This window comes from Blennius ocellaris, assembly GCF_963422515.1.
Source record: "Blennius ocellaris genome assembly, chromosome: 6".
Classification (NCBI taxonomy): domain Eukaryota; kingdom Metazoa; phylum Chordata; class Actinopteri; order Blenniiformes; family Blenniidae; genus Blennius; species Blennius ocellaris.
The window spans coordinates 28655324-28668184 of NC_137655.1; the positions used below are offsets into that span (position 1 = coordinate 28655324).

At 43.0% G+C, this 12861-nt stretch overlaps 1 protein-coding gene across 1 annotated transcript in view; it reads left to right on the forward strand.

Annotated features, from left to right (window-relative positions):
• The window catches only part of pdia5 (protein disulfide isomerase family A, member 5), a 147415-nt gene that overhangs the window by 90154 nt on the left and 44400 nt on the right, over positions 1-12861 (forward strand). The window contains exon 9 of the mRNA XM_080498412.1: positions 8516-8607. Coding sequence (XP_080354538.1) covers positions 8516-8607 — 92 coding nt within the window. The remainder of the gene's footprint in view (positions 1-8515; positions 8608-12861) is intronic.

Below are 12861 nucleotides of genomic sequence, written 5' to 3' on the forward strand. Positions count from 1 at the left end.
CCACGAGAAGCAGCGGTGATGGTGGGGGCTGTGACAGCTGAGTCCTGGAGGGCAGTGATGGCGGCCCAGATGAGCATGAAGTGCGTAGATGTGACGGCAGCCCAGATGACCATGAGGTGGGCGGATGCGACAGCGGCCCAGAGGACCACGAGGTAGGCGGATGTGACAGCGGCTCCGAAGACCACGAGGTGGGCGGAGGCAACGGTGGCCCAGTGGACCACGAGGCGGGCAGAGAAGGCGAAGGCGAAGGCGACAGCTCTGATGAGGCGGGCGGCAGCCATGACCCAGACCAGGGGGGCGAAGACACCGGCCCAGACCACGTGGTATCTGGTAACAGGGGATCTGTTGTCAGGGAAATCATCAGGTCTGCCATAATCTTCTTTGATTCCACTGGTTAAGATGCCAGTTGCTGATCTTCTCCAGCACTGTTGAGATACTGCATCAGGAGAAGTCTCTCAAGAAATTCCAGCATGATTTTTTTGGCAGTGTAGTGCTCAATCGTAATGCTTACCGGAGAGTACTCCTTAGAGAGAGCCAGAGCCAATCAATCCTGCTTCCAACAAGATTTCTGAGAAGCCTGAGCCATTCATCTTCTTCCCTATCATCGTCATGTATGCACACACGATGTGGAATGTAACATGTAAGATGATGTGCTATTCATTTTTGGCTTGGTTGTTCCAAACATGGGATATGGTTTCATGCATACCCCAAAGTCGAAAGTGGTGGTGATGTAGAATTGCTGCTGGACTAGCTTTGTGGTTTCTTCTGCATATTGAAGATATGCTTGTAAATATGTCGTCAAAGTTCTGATGGTAAAAATGTTATTTCAGTATATGGAGTGTGGAGGTTATGTTTGATTTTAAAGCCCAAATAAATTGGGAACATGTTATACGTTTATTTACCATTTTAATAAAACAATACATTTTTTGAACAATTAAGGAGTTTCGTATTTTCACTGTAAATTTCTAAAGTTGCCAACTAATTTTGTCTTTGAATGATCGTGTGAAAGTCAGTTTCGAGACTATGATATTGGAAAAGTTTTCCAATGCTATAAGTCCCATGTAGATCAGTAAAGAGAAACTCAGGCCAAGAATGAACCATACCCCCTTACTTTCGTTTGGCTTGAAAATCGAAAAAAACCGACATAGGGTACCCTTACAAAAGTAATCAAAACATGGAGTGCATCTCTAAAATTTCAATGTTAACGTGGATATTTGTGTTCAGTAGACGCAGGAGCTTTAGGGGGGTGGCGTGGTCTACTTGTAGTTTCTTTAATAATCAAGATACAATGGGGAGAACAAGTATTTGATACACTGCTGATTTTTGAAGTTTTCCCACTTACAAAGCATGTAGAGGTCTGTAATTCGTATCAAAGGTACTCTTCAACTGTGAAGGACAGAATCTAAAACAAAAATGCAGAAAATCACAGTGGATGATTTTTAAATAATTAATTTCCATTGTATTGCATGACATAAGTATTTGATACATCAGACAAACAGAACTCAATATTTGGTACAGAAACCTTTGTTTGCAATTATGTTGCCAAATTACATTGTTTTAACTTTCAGAAGCGTCACTTAATCCATTGAAGTTGTTTTTATGTGTTGAAGTCGACCGAGTTCTTGAATACGTTTCGGTGACGATCTGAATGTTGACGGAAGTGAAACATTTTAAATGGTGGGTGACGAGGAGTTTCCCCGACTACGTCATTCAAGGTTTTCCGGGGAAGACACAGCATCACTGACCAAAATGCTGATCATGAATCGGGAAGAAAATGGCGGCCGCGGTCTTCACATACCTACCATTGTATAGACATAACTGTAAACGCTCTGCTTTACAGGAAATGTCTGTTTACCTTCAACAAACATTAATGCTAATAGATGTAGAAATATGCTTTCTCTTGAGAGAGCTTTGAGCTTGATGTATGCCATGATGGAGTTGTTTTGCACCTTGTTGTTTCTCTTCACTCCAGGAAGTAAGGGAGAAGGCCACAAGTCAGTAAGCGCTAACACAGGTCACCTTCCATAACCACATTAACAGGAAATACTGGAGGTTAAAACGAGTCGCGTTTCTCCTTTAAGAGCCGGGTTCCTCCGGCTGCAATGAATAAATGTCATTTCATCCTGTGAAGTGTTTGTGTTTAGTTTCTTTGATTTCCAGTTTTTTGTCATATGGTGGTGCAGTGAACGAAATAAACTACAAAAAACCAACTGATGTGATGACCTCAGAAAATAAACGCTTCAAGCTCGTAAACTGCTCCTCCTGTAACACCAGAGGGACAATCTGAGAGACAGGAAGGAAATGACTGATGCCATAATTAACTCCTCGCTGATGATTAGTGGATATTTAAGCCTCTCCACTGGAAACCGTGATTAGAAAACAAGCTCTTTGCACAGATGGTTGAGTGTGTTATTACAGGAGACTAATAGTGCTGCTCAGAGGTGAGCGCTGAATCGGTGGTCAGTCAAGTCATTTCACACATTTCTTCCCGCGGTGCCATAGGGACGAGTAAAAGTGAGGCCTGACATGTAGGGGCTTTTCAGGGTGAAACATATGTTCTTCACTTAGGGCTGGGCGACTTGGCCTAAAAAAAAAGACAATCTGATTTTTATAAAGAAAAATTGGAGTTTTGTTTCAAGTTACGATTTTTTTTTTCTTGAAAATGACTGCAGACATCAGATATATTGTCAGAAGTGCAACTTTATTGCTGTGATTGTGATCAGAGTTGAAACAATTTCAAAACAAAAAGTAAATAAAGCTCAGTCATTCACATAATTCAAGTTTAAGCACAGTGCAAGTGCCACAGCAACTACGGAAACCCACAAAGAATCGTAGAACAGAAGGTGAAAAATGTCAACCAAAAAAAAACCTGTAGAAGAGGAGGGGGGACTTGAATTATCAAAATAACCTGTTTATCTATAATTCCATAAATCAATTAAATTATATATTTTTTTCCCAGCCCTGTCTTCACTTTGTCAATGCCTTACTTTAATGTGGTTTGGATTATATCATGAGAATCTTGTACTTTATTGTGTGATTTTGACATCAAGCTCGTATTCAATAAATTACATTCTTCTGATTTTAAGGGACTTTTCTGAGACAGCCTGGAATGTTTTAAGCAAATGTATGCAAATGTTTAACACATGCATAATGTATTATGTACGGGCAAAAAAAATTCCTTTTGCATCAAAGTTTCGTAATGTGATGCCGTCTTGAGGACAATGTCTTTCTTTCTATAGTGACAAAGTGTTACTCAGATATTTAAGGCATTTAGTTGCCATCATGACCAGAAATGTGTGTCATTAATTATTCTCCAAGGAGATGACTTCCCTTCATAAAACAAAATATTCTCTAATGTTGCATGTAAGCAGAGTCATGTGTCTGATGGTACCTGAATTGTTTTATTGCCATCTTTTAACATGTAAAGCCAGCTTGTGTGTGTGTGTGTGTGTGTGTGTGTGTGTGTGTGTGTGTGTGTGTGTGTGTGTGTGTGTGTGTGTGTGTGTGTGTGTGTGTGTGTGTGTGTGTGTGTGTGTGTGTGTGTGTGTGTGTGTGTGTGTGTGTGTGTGTGTGTGTGTGTGTGTGCGCCTTTCTTTCTTTCAGGTGTGGACGTGTGTTTGAGAGATAGCAATTGAATATACAAAACAAACGTGTTTGGTTGTGTGTGTTTTTTCCTTTCCAACTGTGTGTTTTGCATGGTCCTTTTTATGGTTTGTTAGTGTAGTTTAAACTTAGTTTGTTGGTGTTGGTGTTTTTTGTGTGTTTTTCCATGTCTCGTGGCCAGGATGGCGTCCTCTGAGACGTGTCCCGTGTCTCTGAGACATGGAGTCCGGTTGGTGCTGCAGCCCAGCTCCACCGTGAAGCAAGTGCTGCAGGCGGTGGGGGAGGAGGTGGGATACGACATCACCTACATTTCCCAAATTAATAAAGCAGTGATGGTTTTCTTTAAGGACCCAAAGTTTGTGGGTGATCTCGTTGAAAGCGGAGTGATCAATGATGAGTTCATTCAAGTGTCCCCGCTGGCTTACCGTCCACACGGATCACTGTGTCCGGAGCCCCCTCGTTCATCTGGAACGAGGCTCTGAAGCGAGAAATGAAGCAGTTCGGTAAGTTTGCAAGTGGTTTCTGTACTGTTGGTGTGGGCTGCAAGGACGCCAAACTGAAACATGTCCAGACTGCAGAGACAGGTGTTCATATATCTGGACTCTGCGACTCAGACACTGGACGTGTCTTTCCGTGTGAAGCATGAGGAGGGTGTTTACATGATGTATGCCAACTCTGGGAGTTTTATATGTTTTGAGTGTGGAGAGCTGGGCCATAAAATGATAACATGTCCGTGGATGCAAAATGCTACGAGAAACGGCCAATCCCTGTCTCCGGATCGCCCCGCGGTGGCGGGTGGTTCCAGGGCGGCAGGTGGCCCCGCGGCTTCAGGGGTTCTTCAGGGTGATGCAGCGACTGACTCTAGTGTGTATGAAGCTATGTCGGTGCAGAAGGAGAGAAGAGCAGAGGCAGTGGAGGATAAAACTGGCGAGGGAAGAGGATGACAATGAAACTGAAAGTGAGAAAAATGATGGACAAACAGAAAACGAAGGAAAAGCGAAGGCTGGTACTGATGAACAGGTGACTGATGTACAGGTGAGGACTGATGGGGAGCAGTGTGTTGAGATGGAGGAGGAACTGCAGACCCTGAGTGGTCAGACAGCAGAGCAGCAGGCTGCAGGACTGACTCTGACACCGCATCACTTGCAGGCAGTGCCTCTCAGAACTCTGATATTTACTCCTTGGGTGAGATCAATGAGATCACTTTCTGGAGGACTCCTTTGGTCAGCCGGTTGATGTGAGGAGGTATTTTCCCAGTGCAGAAAAGTTCATCCGGACAGTGAGCACTCTTCAAATATTTGTCAGTACTGAAGTGCTGGATGAGAAAAAGCGCTATCAGTTAAGAAAACATGTCACTGCGGTTACAAATGCGCAAAAAGATTACATTTTGTAAATAACTAATATGATCATACTTCACGGGGTGGTTTGTTACTTATCTTTGTCGGTTCTGTGCTTTCCTCTTCTCTTTTGATGACCTTCATGGTAGCTTCTTTAAATATCAATGGGGGTAGAAGTGCACAGAAAAGGGGTTTGGGGATGGAGACAATCAGACAGAAAAAGATAGATGTAGTCTTTTTACAGGAGACTCACAGTGACGCCCTGATGGAAACAGGCTGGGGTTTGTGGTGGAAAGGCCAGTATGGGCTGAGTCATGGCTCCAATCTTTGTGCTGGAGTTGCCATCTGTTTCGCTCTTAATCTGAATGTAAAGATTTGATCAAGTTTAGAAAAAGAAAAAGGCAGTTTTATTGGTTGGAGTGAAGATTCATGATTTAAGTTTCTGCTTCATTAATGTGTATGCACCAAATGGTGGGGCAGAGTTTATCACTTTTTGAAAAAAACAAAGGCCGTCTTGACTAACATTGGTCATCATGAGATTGTAGTGATGGGAGGAGACTGGAACTGTTGTCCAGGCGATGGTGTGGACAGGAGCAGAACCCCACCTTCAGTCCTCACAGTTTCCTCTCACAGCTGGTGACGGAGACTGACCTGGTGGATGTGTGGAGATATAAATACCCCTCTGATGTACAGTTTACATGGGTCAGCCAGGTTGGAGAGATGTTATGTCTGCCTCTTTTTTCACTCATGGTGTAAACTGCCACATTGTCCCTGTTGGTTTTACAGATCACCACTTGCTTTTAGCGAGGCGTTTTATCTGGTAATAGAAAAACAGGCTCTTTTTGGCATTTTAATGTTAAGCTTTTAAATTATTTACATTTTTGTGGGATTTTAATTCTTAAAGGTGTACAGGAGGATGTTCTTTTTCCGGGTGGATCATCAAGACTATTGGTCCTCCCAACTGTCAATCATTCTGGTGATATATTACGCAAGGCCGTCGTACGTGCTCGTCCCCAGGTAGCGTGGATCTATTAGTTTTCACTTTCTGCGTATGCGCGCTTTCAGGTGTATATGGTGAGCTACGCCTTCAGCTTTTAAAAATGTTTGCTTGTCGTAAATAGACTTTCACTTACCGGTGGCGAGTCTGACATAGTGGAAAAAGTTCAAATCTTCTTGTAAAGTGAGCTTGTGCGAGCGATGCCGACTTGTGACTTGTAAACAGAGCGTGCACGAGGAGAACTGGGCTCGTCACGTCTCTCTACACGTTTTAGTAGACGTTCCATCTCGGGAGCAGGGAGAGCGTTGCGCATGTGCATTTTTTCCAAAGGTGGAGAGGGCGGTTCTTTCCTAAAATTCGGGAAAATCCTCCTGTACACCTTTAAATAAGTGTGAATGGGTGAATGTGATGAGCTATGTAAAGTGCTTTGGGGCTGCTCACACAGCTACTGTATAAAGCGCTATACAAGTTAAATCCATTTACCACATATGTCACGTCACAGATTTTTGACATTTACTGGAAATGTGTTCTTTGTAGTCCACTTGGTATGTGAATGAATGAATGAATGAATGAATGAATGAATGAATGAATGAATGAATGAATGAATGGCATTTATTGTCATTGTAACACGTACAACGAAATTACTTAGAAGTTTGGGGGAAAGAAGGACAACAAGAGGTGAGGAGAGGAGGAAAAAAGACTGGTATATTGCACATAATTTTCCTTTAAAGAGAAATGGATCCAGGTTCTTATTGGTTAATTCCTGGGGAACTGATTTAGCAAAGCAGCACAAACAGCCATTTTTCCAGCATGACAAATGCTTGGGACTATTTTCAGGAAGTTTAGCGTGGAGTAGGACGGAGTTTAACACAGAGGTGTGAATCGCCTGCGACAGCGCAGAAGAGCTGCTGTTCATTGTTTTGATGTCAGAGCCGTTTTCCTCAGTGAGCTGCCGTTTAAAAATGCTGATGACTGGCGGCAAAGCCTTGTCCAGCCAAGCGGCTGGACAAGGCTTTGCAAACATCCACGTCGATGTTTTGCGGAGTTTTGAGCATAAAATACGTCCAAACAGCAACATGTTGTCATGAAAGGTTGGATAGCTGCAATGCTACTTCCGTAGCATCCTTGCAGGCTGCAAACTGTGGAACGGATTTCCTGGCGTGAAATAAATGAAAAATTTGGACATGAGACCGGTTTTAAGAGAAACTAAGGGCATTTTTGTCGGTAATGACCGACTGTCCGACGTATTTCGCGAACACTGCTCTAGGGCTCTCATGCTGCACTCGTGGTGTGTCAGGAGCCCCGCCTCTCCACACAGGAGGGTTCACTCCTCATTACGCTACGGAACCGAGAGGAGTCAGTCGAGACGGATGCAGCGAAGTTAACTCATTATCCAGTGTCTTTGGAAAATGAAAAATGATCGAGCTCATTTTTAATTATCGTGCAATTAATTGATTTATTGATTATGGCGATTGGCCTATGTGTTTCTACACAGACTGTAGACCGAGGGACTGAGCTCGTGTGTAATGAGAGTAACAGTCAGACTTTGATCATGTTTAGCATGTAGCATTACTGGTGTGTGAGCCTGAAAGTCTTTAGCATGTTGCATTAGGCACAGCTCGCAATAAAGTCTTCCTGCTGGTTCAAATGTCTCTGGTGGTGTGTTGATGGTGTGTGTGTGAACTGGGTTTTGCCTCCTCTAGATATTTTGGCAGAACATAATTTACAGTCCATCTTACTGCTGTCATTCTCATGAACATTAATGAATCTCTCACCCGTGGATATGATTAATTTCTGCTCATGTCTGCGTTATTTCTGATCCCACTTTAAGAGAAAATGTTGCATGAAAATGTACCTGTATACTTTTGATTTCTAAAACGCTTTCTGGTCACATTACTCCACAATTGCAGAATTCTGGAGTATTCTGCTTACAAAGGATAGTTAGGTGTTGGTTGTATTGTAAAGTTTCACAAATTAATTTTTGGGCATTCTACTGTATTTCACACCAGAAAGTATCATTAGATTTGACTTCATGTTAAGGTAATAGTAATTAGTAAGAATGCATATATTTTTTATCATATATACTCTGTGCCACAGCAAGGACATGTTTGAATTTACAGGTTGTTATGGTACTATTCTACTGGCCCAGTCCAGATGAAATTGGGCTAAATGCAGCCCCTGAACCAAAATGAGTTTGACACCCCTGGTCTAGATGAAGATTTGCAATCTGGTCTTCCACGGGGGAGATTCAGAAGCAGTTTGGAGGGCGAGTAACAAAACATTACACTGAAAAGCTTCTTGACAAGCTAGAATGAAACGAGAAAATGGCAAGGTTCCAACTGTCCCATACAAAATGACACAAGAGTGAAGTCGGTGAGAGGAAAAACACAATTAAGCCCTCCGATTGTTAAGTCTGTACCTGTTGTTTCATTATGTGGTCTCTTTCCACACTTGGAGTGATCATTTCTTTATTGTGAGGCAGTCTAACAACACATTACTTCTTTTGATACTTCTTAAATTTGATATTCACGTCACCAATATTCCGATCCTTCATTTTCTCTGTTTTATGTGTTTGAAGGTGCTGGCTGGGATGAACGTGCACCCGGCTGAGTTCGACGGCCTGAAGCAGGACTACAACGTCAAAGGCTACCCAACCTTTTGCTACTTTGAGTGAGTGGAGTCCTCTCATCCGTCTCACTTGAGGCTCAGACCTCAGACTTCAAGTACACGGTGCAGTCCAGACTGCCGACACGATGGCAGCAGACTGACAGCATGTAGAGGTGGCCCTCCAGCTTTAGAGTCACTTGTATCAGATGTCAAATAGAAAGTTTCTATCAAACTTTGGAATATTCTGGTGTTCCCTTTGAAAGATGTTTTCTCGGGAAGTGGTGGATTACGGTGCGTGCAGAGGGCTGTGGAGTGAATGAGCAAGAGGAACGCAGTAAAATTAGTTGATAGCAGGGCTGTTGGATATAAGGCCCGTGGGCCAAAACCGTACCACAAGATCCTCCAATCCGGCCGGAAAATATACATCTGAGACCTGAGCTCACCTAAAATATTTTGAAAACAAGTATTGAAGCGCAATTCATGAACATTCAAATGTTCTTATTTCAGGTGTCTGATCGAGGGACAGCTTCAGGAACTTGCTCACTTACATTGCAGTAGGGACGCACTGATCCACATTTTTTCACTTCCGATTCGATCCCGATACTGCTGATACTGATACTATTCTGATACCAGAGCTCTGTTTGCTTTGATATTATTATTATCATTAATGTTGATTTTATGAGGCTGTATTAAACTCCTCTCTACAGTAAAGTAATAAATGGAGGAATGTTTGCATGTATTCTCTCTGAAAAGGCAACTGGAGGTTAGTATAAGGTGAGAAAAGGAAGCAGTACAAAGTATTTTACTTCCATGTGGACAATGTGGGGGTCTGCGTGACATCATCTCATAATAAACTAGTTCTCTCTTTAAAACCTCAGAATCACTTCATTAATTCCTGGAGAAATGATTTTCGTAGCACAAACTGCAGTGTTTCCAGTTCTAACGCAACACTGATTAGGACTATTTTCAGTGAGATTAGCCCAGAGTATGATGCAGCTTCACGGAGGTGTGAATCGCCTGCTACGGCGCGGAGGAGCTGCTGTATTGATGCCGTGATCAGCGCCGTTCTCCTCGGCGAGCTGACGGTGACATCTGGCGGCAGAACGTCTGCCTCGCTGGACAACGGCTTTGCAAACATCCACGTTGATGTTTTCTTTGCAGGTCATGAAAGGTTGGTTAGCTGCAATACTAACTTCTCTAGTCAAGCAGCCGGGAGGTAACAGTAAAGCAGACGAGGCTTCATGGATCTGAAATCTCCGCAAGTTGGATCGGAGATTTCAAATTTTGCACAAATCCCACGGACTGGCCATCGGAAATGTGTAATAGTCCATAGAAATATGTACTGGTTTCGAACTGGCGGACTGGTGTTAAAGGGTCCCTGAAATAATTCTATTAAAATACACCAGTATTTAGCATTATTTTTCCCCCTTTCGAATGATATATGACACACCAATGACAATCACACCACTATCTTGCTCTTGAGCGCCGAACGTCTAAAAATGCCTTTAAATCTCCCGCCCTGTGAATCTGACCTAGTTTTCCCAACTTGCCGTAGTTTTGCGCTGTGACGTATGAGGGGTTATTTACTTCCGCCCACAACAGCTGATCGTAGTGTCTTGTTTACATGTGCTCTGCATTATCGCGTTATTTAGCAGTTTTTTAGAGTCATGCCTAAGCGTTGTGTTGCGGCTGGGTGTTCCCAAATGCCCAGTCCGTCTGTAAGTGTCCATAAATTCCCAAAAGATGAAACTTTGAGGAGATTATGGACAAAACAAGTGCAGCGCACTCGCTCCAACTGGACACCAACAGAGGCCTCCTATCTCTGCAGTCAACATTTCACGGATGACTGTTACGAAACAGCACCCGCAATCCGAGAGTCACTTGGTTTTGATGTGAAGAGGAAACGTATCCTGAAACCTGGTTCTGTCCCCACCATTTTTAAACGGCTTTTTAACGGAGTTTTAAACCCAACCTTCAGTAAGTCTTTTTAAAACCTGCTAAAACTTAAGACAAATAGACCAATAAACTTTGCAAAACACCCACTCTGACACAAGGGTAAATACCCGGTCACACACAATATGTGCACACGGGTAAATACCCGGTCACACACAATATGTACACACGGGTAAATACCCGGTCACACACAATATGTGCACACGGGTTAATACCCGGTCACGCACAATATGTGCACACGGCTAAATACCCGGTCACGCACAATATGTGCACACGGCTAAATACCCGGTCACGCACAATATGTGCACACGGGTAAATACCCGGTCACGCACAATATGTGCACACGGGTAAATACCTGGTCACACACAATATGTACTCACGGGTAAATACCCGGTCACGCACAATATGTACACACGGGTAAATACCCGGTCACACACAATATGTGCTCACGGGTAAATATCCGGTCACGCACAATATGTGCACACGGCTAAATACCCGGTCACGCACAATATGTGCACACGGGTAAATACCCGGTCACGCACAATATGTACACACGGGTAAATACCTGGTCACACACAATATGTACTCACGGGTAAATACCCGGTCACGCACAATATGTACACACGGGTAAATACCCGGTCACACACAATATGTACACACGGGTAAATACCCGGTCACGCACAATATGTACACACGGGTAAATACCCGGTCACGCACAATATGTACACACGGGTAAATACCCGGTCACACACAATATGTGCACACGGGTAAATACCCGGTCACGCACAATATGTGCACACGGGTAAATACCCGGTCACGCACAATATGTGCACACGGGTAAATACCCGGTCACGCACAATATGTACACACGGGTAAATACCCGGTCACGCACAATATGTACACACGGGTAAATACCTGGTCACACACAATATGTACTCACGGGTAAATACCCGGTCACGCACAATATGTACACACGGGTAAATACCCGGTCACACACAATATGTACACACGGGTAAATACCCAGTCACGCACAATATGTACACACGGGTAAATACCCGGTCACACACAATATGTGCACACGGGTAAATACCCGGTCACGCACAATATGTGCACACGGGTAAATACCCGGTCACGCACAATATGTACTCACGGGTAAATACCTGGTCACACACAATATGTACTCACGGGTAAATACCTGGTCACACACAATATGTACTCACGGCTCAAACATGTATGGTTGAACGCCTTGATTTTCTTCTAATTCTTCCTCCGATGATTCCTCTCCTTCATCTTCGTCCAAAACCAACGATACGTCACTTAAATCTTCGCTAACATCGCTCCTAGGTGCTTCTGTATCGCCAAACCCCTCCATTCTTCAATCAGCTGATGTTGTTTTGGCTGGGACATATAACCCCTCGTACGTCATATCCGGTCTAGCTCAGGCGGCTCACATTTATGGCCCGCAAATATACCGTCGTCTGCTGCATCATGTAAAGTCAATTAAAAGGGTCGGAATTCGGACTTTTATCTGGGAATGTTGTATACCTTTCGAAAGCATATTTATTCTTCTTTCTAAAGATGAAATCTGAAAAACATTTCAGTTACCCTTTAAGATCAACACCTGGTTCTCCAGAGTGTCTTGACTCCCAGTCCATATTCTCCTGGACTCTGTGGTTTTATTTTGACAGTCACAGTAATAACAATCCAACCTGATGTCTGTTCACTAGAATGTCAGTTTACTCGCCATTATTAATGCCTGCAGTGCCATGTTCTCTGCACATATGTGTGATTTCATTAATAAACAGAGCCCACTATTGAGCCAGCATGCTAACTACCTACATCAGTTTCTGTGCTCCTGACGTTTCCATGTAAATCGACATAGTTTTCAAAAAGTTGTTGCATAATTGCGAACTTTTTCTGAAGTGAAAACGCACACGATGCGTTTTCACCTGATATGTTGTCATATCGGTATTAAATTAATCATGACTGAAGCCTAAAATGCTTGAAATATTTGAGGTTGTGTTGAATTAATCTAAATTATATGAAAGGTTTGCGTTTTCAATAAAATTATGGGACAAATAAAGTCAAATATTTCATGAATCAATAAGTTTGTTCCTATGTTGGTACATCAGCTCATCTTTGGTTCTCACTTTGTTGTTTATGCAAACAGCCTGAAGGCTCCAAGGGAGCAAGCATTTTTAATAATTAACATCATTGACTCAGTAAATGCTTTTAATACACCGTACCAAAGCTTTATGTGTTCACCTTAAGGTCATTCTTGACATTGATTTAGCACTTTGCCTCTGCAGGTTTTTAGAGGTTTTTAAATTTCTACCCTCAATAATCTGATGGTTCCAGTTTGCT